This window comes from Daphnia pulex, chromosome 4 (assembly GCF_021134715.1).
Source record: "Daphnia pulex isolate KAP4 chromosome 4, ASM2113471v1".
NCBI lineage: Eukaryota > Metazoa > Arthropoda > Branchiopoda > Diplostraca > Daphniidae > Daphnia > Daphnia pulex.
The window spans coordinates 4,130,630-4,144,184 of record NC_060020.1 but is presented as its reverse complement, the minus strand read 5'-3'; the positions used below and the strand labels follow the sequence as shown (position 1 = coordinate 4,144,184).

The window sequence follows — 13,555 nt, the reverse complement described above, 5'->3', positions numbered from 1 at the left end:
CTTTGGATTCTGTATCTCATTCCTAGACTTGACTAATTTATCCAACTAAGAGAAATAATCAGGAATTCAGGATTAGTAGACAGAAATCGAGGAAGGTTAAGTAGACGACGTTTTGAAATAAATTTGAAAATATACAAAAAAATTTGGTCTATTTATCGGTTGACGGTTGGTTGGAACTACGGCATGGTACCAGATTATGACTACACTCAGTTGACTGATTGGTTACAATATATTTGTGAGAAGTTGAAATTATCCACAAGTGCTTGCTGACGACCACAAAAGAGTTCGTAACAAATCTCCGCGGGAACGAAGAACAACACAATGAATGAGCACTTGTGAAAAATATCATCTTAACTTTGCAATTCTAGACGATCAACGCGTAGAGCGATACAGAGAAATTTCGCTCAAACGGTAACCCGAATACTTGTCAATATAACGAAAAAGATGTTTAAAATGGATCAAACTTAATTTCTTTAAATTCCATCCACTGATACTTTTTCAACACAAAAAAACATCAAAATGGTTCATGTGTGAACACTGAACATGATCAATGTCTTCCAAGGTGAAAAATGTCAAGTGATGTTTACGGAACATTAATGAATATCACGAAAGTTCGTTTAAAAAAAAATCTGTTCCATATGAAAAAATCTTTTAAATTGTACTGACAGTAGACTATTCGAAAGAAAATGAACTAATTTTCGTGCGGCCAACGACAGCGTCTCCCCATTTATTGGATTTCCCGTTTTTAAAAATGTTGCGTGCATTTTCTACCCGGTCATGGCCGCCGACGAAATAGCATAAATGTCGAGTCATCGCACGAAAATAAGTTCATTTTCCGCCGACAGTCTATTCTAAACGCGCGTACAGGTTTTAATTGTTTATTGTAACATAAGTTTTACTTTTGAAAATAATTGTAACACGACCTATTTATTTCTCCTCCTTCTTTTCGCTACTACTTCCTGTGCTGTCGCCACTGCCACTGCTACTGCTACTTCCACCACTGCTTTCGCGATCTGCAGCCATTTTCTTGTAAGCCATCTCGAAGAGTTTCAAGGACGCCTGCTGGAGGTCGTTGGTTGTCTTCTTGATCTCTTCAGGGGTTTTAGAATCTTTGTTCACCAACATTTCTCGGACAGTTGCGATCTGATCCTTCAGCTTTGTGCATTCTTCGGCCGGAAGCTGTTCTTTGAATTCTTCCATCTTAGACTCTGTATCGTGAACGATTCCTTCGGCGTGATTCACAGCCTCGACACGGTCACGTTTGACTTGATCTTCTTTGGCGAACTGTTCGGCATTTCGAACCATGTTCTCAATTTCATCTTTTGACAAACCGCCGCTGGATTGAATAACAATCTGCTGCTCTTTACCAGTACCCTTGTCACGGGCGGAAACGTGGACGATACCGTTGGCATCAATGTCGAATGTGACCTCAATTTGGGGGACACCGCGAGGAGCGGGTGGGATTCCAATAAGGGAAAACTGTCCGAGGATTTTGTTGTCAGCTGCCATCTCGCGCTCTCCTTGGTGTACCTTGATTTCCACTTGGGTCTGGCCGTCGGCTGCTGTGCTGAATACTTGAGATTTTTTCGTGGGAATGGTTGTGTTACGTTGGATTAGTTTGGTGAAGACTCCGCCTAATGTCTCAATGCCCAAACTCAACGGAGTGACGTCGAGTAGAAGAATATCGGTAACACCACCAGAGAGGACGCCACCTTGAATAGCTGCACCAACTGCTACTGCTTCATCAGGATTCACAGCTTTACTTGGAACACGTCCGAAAATTTCTTTTGAAGAAAAAAGATACATTCAAATACGTATAATTATATTAAAATAAAGTGAACAATTGAGCTTACCTTTGACAGTTTCTTGGACTTTAGGCATACGAGTCATGCCTCCGACAAGAAGAACATCTCCAATATCGTTTTTGTTGACTTCGGCATCTTTCAAAGCTTTCTGGCACGGGGCAACGGTTCTTTTAATCAAATCTCCAACCAAGCTCTCTAGCTTTGAACGAGACATCTTCAAGTTCATGTGTTTGGGTCCAGACGCATCCATAGTCAAATAAGGCAAGTTGATGTCGGTTTGCATAGACGACGATAGCTCAATCTTGGCTTTCTCGGCAGCCTCTTTGACTCGTTGCATTGCCATCGGATCTTTGGTGATGTCAAGACCCTGGTCACGTTTGAACTCGTTAATAAGGAAGTTCAGTAGTGCATTGTCGAAGTCCTCTCCGCCCAAAAAGGTGTCACCATTTGTCGACTTGACTTCAAAGACACCTTTCTGGATTTCCAAGATGGAAATATCAAAAGTTCCGCCACCCAAATCGTACACAGCAATGATTTTGTCTTCTGACTTGTCCATTCCGTAAGCAAGTGCAGCTGCAGTTGGCTCGTTGATAACGCGCAAAACGTTGAGGCCAGAAATTTGACCAGCATCTTTTGTGGCCTAAATTTAAATGTTTGGTTTTAGAACATTTATTAGAATTCCGAGTACACAATAGAAAATTTACCTGTCGCTGAGAATCGTTGAAATAAGCAGGAACAGTAACAACAGCATTCTTAATCGGGGTACCCAAATAGGCCTCAGCGGTTTCCTTCATCTTGGTGAGAACAAAAGCTCCGATCTGAGATGGCGAATACAACTTCCCTTGAGCCTCTACCCAGGCGTCTCCGTTTGAAGCACGCACAATTTTGTACGCCACAGTTTTCCTAGTTAATAATTACACAATCAGAGGGATACCAAAAACCTTGCACAAGTAAGCAAGAAAAAAATGAAATATATAACAATCATAGTAATACAACAACACTCACATATCCTTTTTGACTTCAGGGTCTTCAAATTTACGGCCAATCAGACGTTTGGTGGCATACAGTGTGTTTTGAGCATTGGTCACTGCTTGGCGTTTTGCAGGCATACCAGCAAGGCGTTCCCCATCTAATTTATTTTTTAAACAATTGCAGAGAATGAAGTAAGTTATTTATAAGAACAAAACAAATGAATTATGTAAGTAAGTAGATGATGTAACAAACAGATGATGCAACAAACCTTTAGTGAAGGCAATGACTGACGGTGTTGTTCTAGATCCCTCTGCATTTTCAATCACTTTAGGTGTCTGGCCTTCCATAATGGCAACACATGAATTGGTTGTTCCCAAATCAATACCAATAACTGGTCCTTTAACTCCATCAGATTTAAATCTTCTTTGCAACTCCCAGAAGGAACGGGAGTTCTGCTATAAGGAAATATTTCGAATTAATTTTGTAAGTTACAAACGAACTAGATTAAGACTCCACTTACTTTCGCACAAAACTGTGAGGGACGAGTTAATAACCTGGCTGCTTGCAACATTTTTTTGTTAAAACGTTCGTCGAGTGAGCAGAAGTAGGTGCCGGCAAAACACGTGGTAACTGATAACTGAAGAACTTACGAGCCTGCGAGTGTAAGGAAAGACTATTCCAGAAAGAGTTGCCAGTAGTTCTAAATCCGTACAGTATGGAACTCTAGTCCTCTCTAGCCCTCTGGAGGCAAATGCAGTAATTATAATTTACTTGTTTTCTTTCGCTCGTTCATTTTCGTTTCCCCGGCCCACAACTTTCCGTGTTCCGTCCATGTTTTATTGTTCGTGTAACGAGTAGGCTACAAACTTTCCATAGCAAAAAACACTTTCTAAAAAAATTGTTAACTAGCTATTAGCTTCAATTTTATATTCACTTTCTTCCGGTTATTGTGAAAGAAATGTATATATTTCAAAGCACAAAAGTGTATTTTCATTATTCTGTGTTTACAAACAAACTATATCTTGGCTTGACAAAATGAACGTCATTAATGAGAATGTTGATACGGTGAGTTACGTTTTTTTGATTTAGCGAAAATTGAAAATATGAGGGTAAAGAGAGACGGCAATTTTTAATTTGATCGAAATGTCCCGGGTCGTATTCGCACACACCGAGTCATCCATATTATAAGATGAGAACTTAACAGGCGGGTCTGAAACAAAATTGATGCGAATGATTCAATATTCAGTTTGATAAATGACCGCGCCTACTATTAGCCGGATGGCAGCAATGCTTGGAATACTGGTAAATAAAAAAAATATAGACATAATAAAATTTCCGCGAAGAGCATGAAATAAGCGTGAATTTTAAGTACTTAGGAGAATAGGTAATAACAGTTTAATACTTACGAGATTTATTGCACAAGGCTGCATTATTGTAATCATCATACAACCCAGCAATTCCAGCAGAAAACCTATCTGCTCCTTCACGTTGATGGAAATCACCAAGTGTTTGGAGTAACTGGTCTGCTATATCCATATCTTGGCGTACCAGATCAAAATTCACGTATGACGGAATTTTCTTAATAATTTTGTGGAATTCTAAAATCGACGAGATTTTGGGTTATTTAAAATGTTAGGAACCAATATAATAAAGATACAATAACTGACCAGTTAACAACATTATTGCGCGTTCAATGTGAGGTACGACCACACCTAAGAAGTCTTCTTCATCTTCTTCTTTGGACAAGTACACTTCTAGTGAGCACTTGGCAACAAACTGGAGTAATCCTGGATGTTTTATAAAATCCTCCAAAGGCACTAGTTCTTGGAAAACCATAAGCAGTTCCAGAAAGTTTTTTGCCAATTCTGCTTGAACCATTCTTTCATCCTCGTCGTCAGTCATGGACATTTCCAAAAAATGATACAAAACGAAAAAAATCAGGTCACATAAGGCCTGTCGTTGCCGAGGATCGAGCACAGTAGGATTGCCTGAAAGAAGAAATGAATTAATTATATATTAAACAACTAATAACATTTCTTTAAGGTGGCTGTCGTGTTGACACCGTACCTTCTTCATCAACGAACGCGGTGTGTAATATCTTGAAGGCAATATGCCCAGGTGACATTGCTTGATTACTGCCTTCACTATCGTAAATCGGGTTTGTTTTGATTAAATGCACGAGTTGTGCGAGCATCCTACATTTCCTGTCCCCTGTATAGTGCTGAAGATACCAAGAAGTGACGGCTTTAAAATTCTGCTTATTGAACTCTGTCAGAAGTTCATCCTCTCCTGCATGAGAAAGCTCGACCACAACACGAGGTTCCTGAGGTTCCTTTTCTTCCTCACTTTCCTCTAGAAAAACAGGCTCCACCTCCGGCGATTCCGGTTCAAACAAATTAAGATCCAGTGAATGGGCGGGTTTAGGGACTTCCAGTGCAATGATAGGTGTAGTCTTTTTCCTAGAGCAAGAAAAATAAAGGGTTCAATAGAAATCGAAAAAATAATATCAAAAATGAGTTTTTACGTTTCATCAGGGTAAACTTCCTTTGGGGGCGATGCGGGATTTGATGCTGCAAGTGAATCTGATGATGAAGGAACTGGGCCACTTCCGTTTTCATAAGGCACTGGTCTGTTTACTTTTTCCCTTAAATCAAATATGGAATTTGGGACCGAAGGTGGTGCTTGTGGGTGAAGTACGTTTACAATAGGGTGGCCCATTGGAATCGCAGGAGGTTGTGGACGATGTACGCCAACTGCTGGTACAGTTGGAGGCTGTTGACGATGTACGCCAACTGCTGGTACATTTGGAGGTTGTGGACGATGTACGCCAACTGCTGGTACAATTGGAGGCTGCGGTCGATGTAAGCTTGGTGATGGAAATGTAGGAACCGAAGGTCGTTGTAAACCTACTGGTGGCATGAGCGGAAACTGAGATCCATAGTTGGGTTGCCTCAGTGAAGGCATTTGATGAGCCAGTGGCATGCTAGGATGTGGGGCCCTAAGTACTGGTTGCATAGCACCACGAGGAGGATGATTGGCCATTCCATTTGGCAAATATTGTTGAGCCCCAATAAGTTGTGATTGCCTAAGACATAAAAAATAGTCATAAAAACAAGTTCTTTAATTTATAGTGGACCTAATAGTTATTTATTTACGTTGGTCGAATCGAATTAGGCATCGCATGCATCTCGACCTCCACAGGGCGGCGAATCCCCGCGTATCTGTCGTACCAGTGCACCAAACCAAAGTTCCTTAACCTATTGAGTATTTCATGACGTTTCTCTGGTCCTAGTAGCGCAATGACAGGTGGCTCAATCCCATTAAATAAAATACACAGTCGTTCAAGTCTTAATTGATCATGTGCTTCGCCAAATAGGAAACACAGCACCTTAAAGAGTAATACAAATCGGTTTAGAAAGTGAATAATGAGATGCAATTTTTAAACTACCTCATATGACGGCCGAAAGGATTGTGGGTAGTTTGATGATGCTAACTCGACTATATTGCAAATAAATTCCCATTTTTTCAACGGTGGTTCCCAATGATCAACGAGAACTGCCGTGACTTTGTAAAATGAGACTAGTGACATCTTTGAAGGGGCGGGAAAAGAAGGTTAATTGGTTTTCAAAAAATGTATAAAAGAAAAATTAAGGAATTACCTTATAATAAGAATCGACGGATTGACATCGTTCATAAAGACTCACTAGGTGATTCACAGACGCCGAAGAAACTGGTGTTTGTTTTATAACTCCATCCACGAACTCTGGAATCAACGGCAACTTTTTATCACACAACATTTCCAAGGCAATTGACATATATTCCTGCCGGTTTCCCTGATATATATAAAAAAAAAAAAAAAAAAAAAAACTTGTGAAATAAGAAATTATTTCGCTGTAACAGCAGATCTTACCATCACAATAGCTTTGATTACGGTTCCGACTATCCTAACTCCAAGGGGTTCACTCAAAGTTTTATTCAGCGGCGAATCGATGTTGGTCATGCAACATACCAATCTATAGGCTAATGTTATACTGCCTTTCTTGTTGCACAAATAATTAACGAAATCAAGAGCCGAGTTTAAATCGTGGCTGAAATCGCACTTCTTATTGGGAGTGTCGCTTAATTTACACCCTCCTGAGCGAACCAAATCGAAACATAACCCTCGGGTGCTCGCTACATCATCTGAAAAGATTCGAATTCGAATTGTTTACAGAAAAAGTTCAGGATACGACATCTCAAACTCACCTTGAGGATATGGGGGATTTGCCATTACGGTCCTTTGAATGATTGGCGGCTTGACTGTCACAGCTGGATCGTTTGCTTTGTTCAATGGTGCCACGATTTTAGCAGGCGATGGTCGATCAAAAACTATCTTGGCCGGTGCGTTATTGATCGTATTGGAAGGCAGCTTGGGTGGAGGCAGTTCTTCTTCTTCGTAACCGAAACTCTCGTTGAGGCCGATGTCGAGTACATCATCTTCTTCTTCAGAGTCGTCGTCTTCCATCGGGATTGAGCTTTTTACTACAATCAAAATAGTAGCGAATTCAATCAATAATTCAGCAGTGTACACATAAAGAATTCTCATGTTTCAATCTCTTACCTTTAACCAGAGTAGAAGAAACTTGAGATATTGGTTCAGGAGTCTGACGCCGAGGAGAAGGAGGAACTGCCAGTGAGGGAATAGGAAGTTTTTTCGGGGTGACTGCCTGTGCGTTCTCTTTGGGAACAACGGAGCTACTACCTTCCTTCGTGGAATCTCCTGTTGCAGCATTATTTATCATGGATACAGGTTCAACGGCCGAACTCGGTGTGCATAATTCATCCGAGGCGGTGGAAGACAAATGCGTTGTGGTTTCCTCCATTTCTTGTGCAGTTGGATCACCACTCGACTCCTCTGGAATAACGGAGGAGCCATTGGAAATTGATTGATTCTCAACACTTAAGCGGATATCGTTTGGCGGAAATAAGGCGCTAATTGTTTCCCCGGAATGCTCATTTGTTTTGATCTTGTCACTTGATTCGTTTTCGGACATTTCGCTCGCGGAATCAGACGACGAACTGCTTGAACTAGCGTCGAACCGTCTTCCTCCTCGCTCGTCTCCGATCCGACGGGTAGGCGGGCGGCTGTTAACACATTTAAAAAAAAAGGGCAAATAAAATTGTTGCATTAATATTATTGTTAAATATAAACTTACAACGGCCTAATCCCAACTACGGGCTTTCTTGGTGACGATTTAGGTTCATAAGTCAAATCGTTAATTATAAGAGGGATATACTTCTCACGGACAGATGGAACTTCAATAGCCCTCTCAGCCTGCTGAAAGGGAGAAAGTGGACTTATGGTACGAACACTTTCAAGATTTTCCTTGCGAAAATTTACAGATTTGGTGATTCGTCCTTTAACACTTTCACGAGGATTGCAAAGAATAGGGGTAGCTGTTTTGTCACAGAATTCAAAAGATTCGGGAGCCACAGGCTGTTTAACAGCATTCTTTGATGTTGACGACACATTTGCGAGATCGTTTGGTTTAACAACCGTATTCTTGCGGAGCACAGAATCAGACGTTCCTAAAGATACAGTTTGCTGGGCTGGAGATTGTGTATATCCTTTCGTAAATTGATCAAGGTTCTGTTGCAAGCCTGGCGGCAACCCGACTGTTGGCGGAGCCGATTTCTTTGGAATTTTGTATTTCGCGACATTCCCCGCAGCCACAGGGTTCTTCCCAGATTTGCTGATTGACTCCTTGCCACTTTTTTTCTTCGATGATTTTGAATGCTCGCCAGCTTTCGTTTTCTCGCTATCTTTCTGTTTCTTCTCTTTCTCCTTCCTCCTGTCTTTTTCGGAAGTTTTCTCCTTTTTGTCACTTTTGGAAGACTTGTCACGGTGATTACTTTCATTACTTTTCTTCTGCTTGTCAATACTTGCCGGGCGCGACTCCTCAACCTCTTCTTCTTCATCAAAGTCGTAATTAAGCTCATCCATGTCCAATGGTTGTGGCTTTTCTAATACTTTTTTCGGATGAGGAACCATGTCTTCGTCGCTCTCTTCACCAAATAAATCCTTTTCGCTTAATTTTTCACTCCTTTTTTCTGGTTTCTTGGAAGAGTGTCGCTCGAAATCAGAAACTGATGAGCTTAGACGACGTCTTTTCTTAGGTCGTGTTTCTTCAGTGGGCGATACCGAGGAATTACGACCAACACCATATTGACGTAAATCACTGTCAGTCAAGCGATTTACTACTATGAATGCTGACTTGGTAGGTGTCGTGTTTCGTTTGGAACTTGAACTCTCGGATATCTTTTCGACGCGACCATTACAAGAACCAGAGTCGGAGTTTGGTGGGGTTGATAAAGCTGAGGCAGCGTCATCTTGATTTCTAAAAACAAAGAAATAAAATTTTATTTAAAAAAACTGGTTTTAAAATAAATTTTTCGCATTACTTTTGCGAAAGTGGCGATGGAGTTTGGAATGAACGGTTTGAAGCCATCATCAATTCCAGCTCACTGATGCGTCGATGTAAGAACTCGATTTGAGGTTGAGTTGAGGCAGGTTGAGGTTGAGGCTCAGTCTGAGTGCCAACATTCACACACCGTTTGGAATGCTTAACACTCTTGGATTTGGTATTCAACTCAGGTTGCATGACTGATTCACCATGAACTTTTGAAACATTCTGTAGAATTGGGTGGTTCTTCCTTGGAAAGACTGTTGGAACACTGCTGGTAACATAATGGTTGTGGTAGATATGAGAAGGTCCAGCAATAGGATCTGTGTCAGTCTCCTCGTACTCCACATCAGGGCGAAGTGGAGTGCATTGTGGCAACTCATATTGAATTAATTTTTTTTGAACAACAAGCCTTGTTTCACTAACATTCCTAACATTATAACTTTCGGGGGTTTTTAATGCCTTGGATTTCTTTTTTGGTAATTTCCAATGTTGTCCTTGAGTTGAAATTCTTGCAGTTGTAAATCTTTCGTTGTTTCTTGATAAGCTGTCATCCCTTGGACGCTTCACAGCCTTGCGCTCATTAGTGTCTTTACTACTATTTACTAGGATTGCTAGGTCACGAATTTTCACATAGCAGTTGCCAAGTACTTGTTCTTTCGCCTTTGCGTGGAATTTCTCGGGAATCGCACTCAAGTCAATATGAACCATTGGTAGTGAGGATTCAAAGCGTTCGACCACTTCATCTGGCATTTCCCCCCATCCAGGAAATTCATTTGTCAAAAGAGTTTCATTATTTGAATTTAAGCTGGCACGGGAATCGGGACGCCGATAGCTGTTAGAGGCTGATGACTCCATTTTTAAAACACTAATAAATGTTTATACGTGGCTATTCATGACGCCTCATAAACACACAACTAGAAGAGCATAACTAAAACTCGCAAAAGGCGCTCGGAGACCATAAGAAAATCGCCATTTTGTCGGCTGCTATACCCCTTTGTCCGCAACGTTTTCGCCCCCTACTGGCACGTTTTTTTGGGTTTTTTTTTGTTCAAACTCATAAAATGGGGACCTGTTGCGAGTTTGTTGTCCAACCCAAATAGGTCTACGTGGGGGAGAGGGTAAGTAAATAGTTAATCCGCGAGTAAAACTCCTGAAACTTATACGGGTAGGGGGAGGTAAAGCACAAATAAAATCGATCTTTGAGATAAAAAGAAATCTTTGTGATAAAAAGAAATTCGTAAAAATAAATAAATTAAACAACTATATTAACTTCATGTAAGTACCTTGTATTGCACAGTTTGCTCGTTTTAATAATGGATGAAATAGGTGGAAAGTCGGAAGATCCAGGCATTCGTAAGTAGTTGAGCTTTTTGTGTAAGTAAACATTTTAAAAAGCAAGTAAAAATTCAAGAAAAAAAAGGACGATTAGGGTTCGCTAAGTTAGTCAGCGCGGAAATGTCTGTGCGTGTTAACCATAGTAGGATGGATAGAGAATGTTTCAGTTTTAAAGGATATAGATTTTTTTTTTGTGCTGTCCCAAGTGAAGGAAAATTCGGGGGATCGAAATCAACAAAAAATATTGACATGCTCCCAAGTTTTTTCATTCAATCAATTCTACATAATTAGCTGGAAAAAGACCATAGGTCCCGTCCGGACCAACTCCTTGCCACCAACCTACAACACAAGAAAAATTAATTAACTGGAGAAACGTTTAAATGAAATCCAGTAATGCTTACCTTCATCAATTTGATCAATATTGGTTATAATATCTCCAGGGTCAAAAGATATTTCTCCAGGCTCACCTATCAGTTACAAATATTAAATCATTATACATTCCTAAAGAGCACGTACTTTACAATGATATTACCTGCTTGATAATCGTAAAGGGCCCGGGCTCTTATACCGAAACCATTGACTTCATTATCAATGAAATTATCTGCCTGAACTTGTTTCACAATCTCTTGAGGAGGCGATTCCCATTCTTGTTCTTCTTCGTCATTAACATCTTCGTAATCTTGATTGGCATCGTCAAGCATAGCTGCAATAGGTGAAATAGGGGCCGTTTCGAGCTGCTCAGTGGGCGGAGGTGATGAGGGTAATTCAGGGGGAGCATCGGCAAATTCGGGTGCTGGTGGGACAATAACGGCTGGTGTAGGCGTTTCAAAGATCCATTCGTTCTTCATTGGTGGCGGTGGTGACGATATGGAAGAAGAATGGCCATTCGAGGAATTATTAGCATAAAAGTTAGTTTGAATCGAAGTTTGGCGGACAACATTAGGGGTAGGAGAGGCGGGTGATGGGGAAACAGGAGACGGAGATACAGAATTAGGGGATGGTGGCCATTTAGCACCAACTTTGTTCGGAGCACTCGGGGTTGGGCTTGGGGATGACACATTGGAACTGCTGCTTCTTCTTGATATTGAAAGCTGACCAGCAGAAGTATTTTGTTCAAAGATAGCTTTTGCGTCAATGCTGCGCTGTTTAATCAGAGACTGAGCCTCGTTATTTCTCTGTCGGCGTAGAATTTCACTACGCATTCGTCTTTCTTCATCATCTTTATCGTCATCTTGTTTCTGTTTGGCCCATTTAGCTTTTTCAGCCTCCTCTGAGGAAATACTGGCTTTTTCTTCCGCCTGTCGTAGCTCGGAAATACTTCGCATTCGAGCTAACACCTGATTCTCTCGAGCACGACTACCTTCCATCTGGATTGCAGAAATATTTAAATCAAATTTGTCTTCGAGTATGCAAAAAAAGACGTCTAATGTGTGACATACTTCTCTTTTCTTTAATTCTTCTTCACGACGCTTAGACTCTTCCTCTTTTCGTCGCTGTTCCTCCAATTGGCGTTTTTTCTCTTCTTCTTCTTCCTGTGCCCAAAAGCTATCACGAGCTTTTGCATCTATCTCTTGTGTGGGATTTACTCTTTTGTAAATAGTTCCCTGAATATTTGTAATGAAAAAATGTCATTCATCAACTAAAAAAATATTTAATTATAATCTTGACATACCACAGGGCCAGTTGGTTCATCCTCTCTGGAATCCAAACGACTAAAATTATAAATCGACCCTGTAGATTTGGCCACTTTGTCTACGATTGCTTCTTCATCAACCTCGTCTTCAGTTCGCGCATTTACCGTGATGTGAATTCCTTTAAAGAACTTTTGAATGGGTCCTAAATGATTGGTGCAAGTTCCTTTACGGATACCAGGAGCACTCTCACCTTGCTAAAAAATACAAAAAAAAAAAACCGAGATAGTTAAACAATGGCAAAATGGAGTTATAGTGAAAAGACAAGTATAAACAAGAAATACCCAGTTGATGAGGACATATTTGGGAAGACTTGTTTTTGGGTCTTTCACCCTGCAGAATGCATACATTATTTTACAGCTGTTCAAGTCTTCTGCCAGTTCTGTGATACCACCATCTAAATAAATTATTATAATTATAAGTATGCTGATTAAAGTTCCAATAGGATTCAAACATGTTAATTCTATGCATAGAAAAATAATAAATGGTGATCATAACTGCACATTACCTCCTTTTCCAACAAGTTTCAGGTCATAAGACTGTCCTTCGTAGGTAAATAATGCCCAATCTGTTGGATTCTTATCGTCAACAACTTCTTTCCAGGCTTTAAGCATTTCATCCTGATACTTGACTAGGTTAAGTGCCATTTCCAAGCAGATTTATTTGTTGTGTTTCACTTAGAACAACACTGAAATGTACAAAAAAATCAAAACAATAAGTTATAAAACTCCATTTTACAACTCTAATAAGAAAAAATGTTGTGAAATTAAAATTCTACGAGGAATAATATTTTGGTAGCCGCCCAAGCTGCTAACTTACAAAGGAATGTTTCACTCGATTAAAGAAGAAAGAGCCGGCCTTAATGCATCACCATAAAACCTCGAACTAATCTCAATATCGTGACGATAGCATAATGACGTGTTCTGAACGAGATAACAGAAATATTCCACTCACATTTTCCTCAAAGACGTCAAATCCAGCAGAAACGTAGTGGCTTCCCAACGAAATATAACTATCACAAATTGTTGGCTAATTGTCACCTGCTGAAGAAATCACAGCAACCTTCCTTCTCCTTTGTAATTGCTTTGACGTTTATGCGAGTGGATTTTCAGAGGAGACGGCGAACTCTCTTCTCATCTGGCTTAGTGGCCTGACGGACTGTGACTGGGGCGGGCAGAGCGGAGCGGGAGCGGGGCATTTTCAGTTTCAGAATTCATGGAAATAATCTGTCATGCGAAAAAGAAGCTGGAAATTCTAGTTGCACAACACAGCAGCGCGCGCGCATCTATTCAACAATCAAGTTCAC

General features: G+C 40.5%; 3 protein-coding genes across 7 annotated transcripts; all 3 read right to left on the bottom strand.

Moving 5' to 3' along the window:
- Positions 1 to 132: 132 nt before the first annotated feature.
- Positions 133 to 3,530, bottom strand: LOC124193010 (stress-70 protein, mitochondrial-like). 2 transcript variants are annotated; one of them, XM_046586640.1, is made up of 6 exons: positions 3,298 to 3,530; positions 3,046 to 3,232; positions 2,811 to 2,934; positions 2,510 to 2,708; positions 1,854 to 2,445; positions 133 to 1,784 (listed from the first exon to the last, which is right to left on the bottom strand). In XM_046586640.1, exons 1-6 carry the CDS (start codon positions 3,346 to 3,348, stop codon positions 928 to 930), a joined length of 2,010 nt encoding a protein of 669 aa, XP_046442596.1. In that variant the 5' UTR covers positions 3,349 to 3,530; the 3' UTR covers positions 133 to 927. The 2 variants fall into 2 exon arrangements, with proteins under 2 accessions (XP_046442596.1, XP_046442597.1); XM_046586641.1 differs by having other exon boundaries at positions 3,046 to 3,229; positions 3,298 to 3,471.
- A 214-nt stretch (positions 3,531 to 3,744) lies between these two features.
- Positions 3,745 to 10,218, bottom strand: LOC124193009. 3 transcript variants are annotated; one of them, XM_046586638.1, is made up of 14 exons: positions 9,219 to 10,218; positions 7,973 to 9,154; positions 7,519 to 7,901; positions 7,378 to 7,443; positions 7,023 to 7,298; positions 6,688 to 6,959; positions 6,437 to 6,610; positions 6,226 to 6,366; positions 5,933 to 6,165; positions 5,302 to 5,862; positions 4,845 to 5,236; positions 4,445 to 4,765; positions 4,184 to 4,375; positions 3,745 to 4,076 (listed from the first exon to the last, which is right to left on the bottom strand). In XM_046586638.1, the coding sequence occupies exons 1-14, from the start codon at positions 10,076 to 10,078 to the stop codon at positions 4,048 to 4,050; spliced, it is 5,082 nt and encodes a 1,693-aa protein (XP_046442594.1). In that variant the 5' UTR covers positions 10,079 to 10,218; the 3' UTR covers positions 3,745 to 4,047. The 3 variants fall into 3 exon arrangements, with proteins under 3 accessions (XP_046442594.1, XP_046442593.1, XP_046442595.1); XM_046586637.1 differs by having other exon boundaries at positions 7,378 to 7,901; XM_046586639.1 differs by having other exon boundaries at positions 7,378 to 7,901; positions 8,054 to 9,154.
- Positions 10,219 to 10,488: 270 nt separating this feature from the next.
- Positions 10,489 to 13,529, bottom strand: LOC124193011 (drebrin-like protein B). 2 transcript variants are annotated; one of them, XM_046586643.1, is made up of 8 exons: positions 13,204 to 13,529; positions 12,758 to 12,937; positions 12,534 to 12,646; positions 12,231 to 12,446; positions 11,998 to 12,162; positions 11,091 to 11,925; positions 10,960 to 11,025; positions 10,489 to 10,897 (listed from the first exon to the last, which is right to left on the bottom strand). In XM_046586643.1, exons 2-8 carry the CDS (start codon positions 12,894 to 12,896, stop codon positions 10,824 to 10,826), a joined length of 1,608 nt encoding a protein of 535 aa, XP_046442599.1. In that variant the 5' UTR covers positions 12,897 to 12,937; positions 13,204 to 13,529; the 3' UTR covers positions 10,489 to 10,823. The 2 variants fall into 2 exon arrangements, with proteins under 2 accessions (XP_046442599.1, XP_046442600.1); XM_046586644.1 differs by having other exon boundaries at positions 13,069 to 13,429.
- Positions 13,530 to 13,555: the final 26 nt, after the last annotated feature.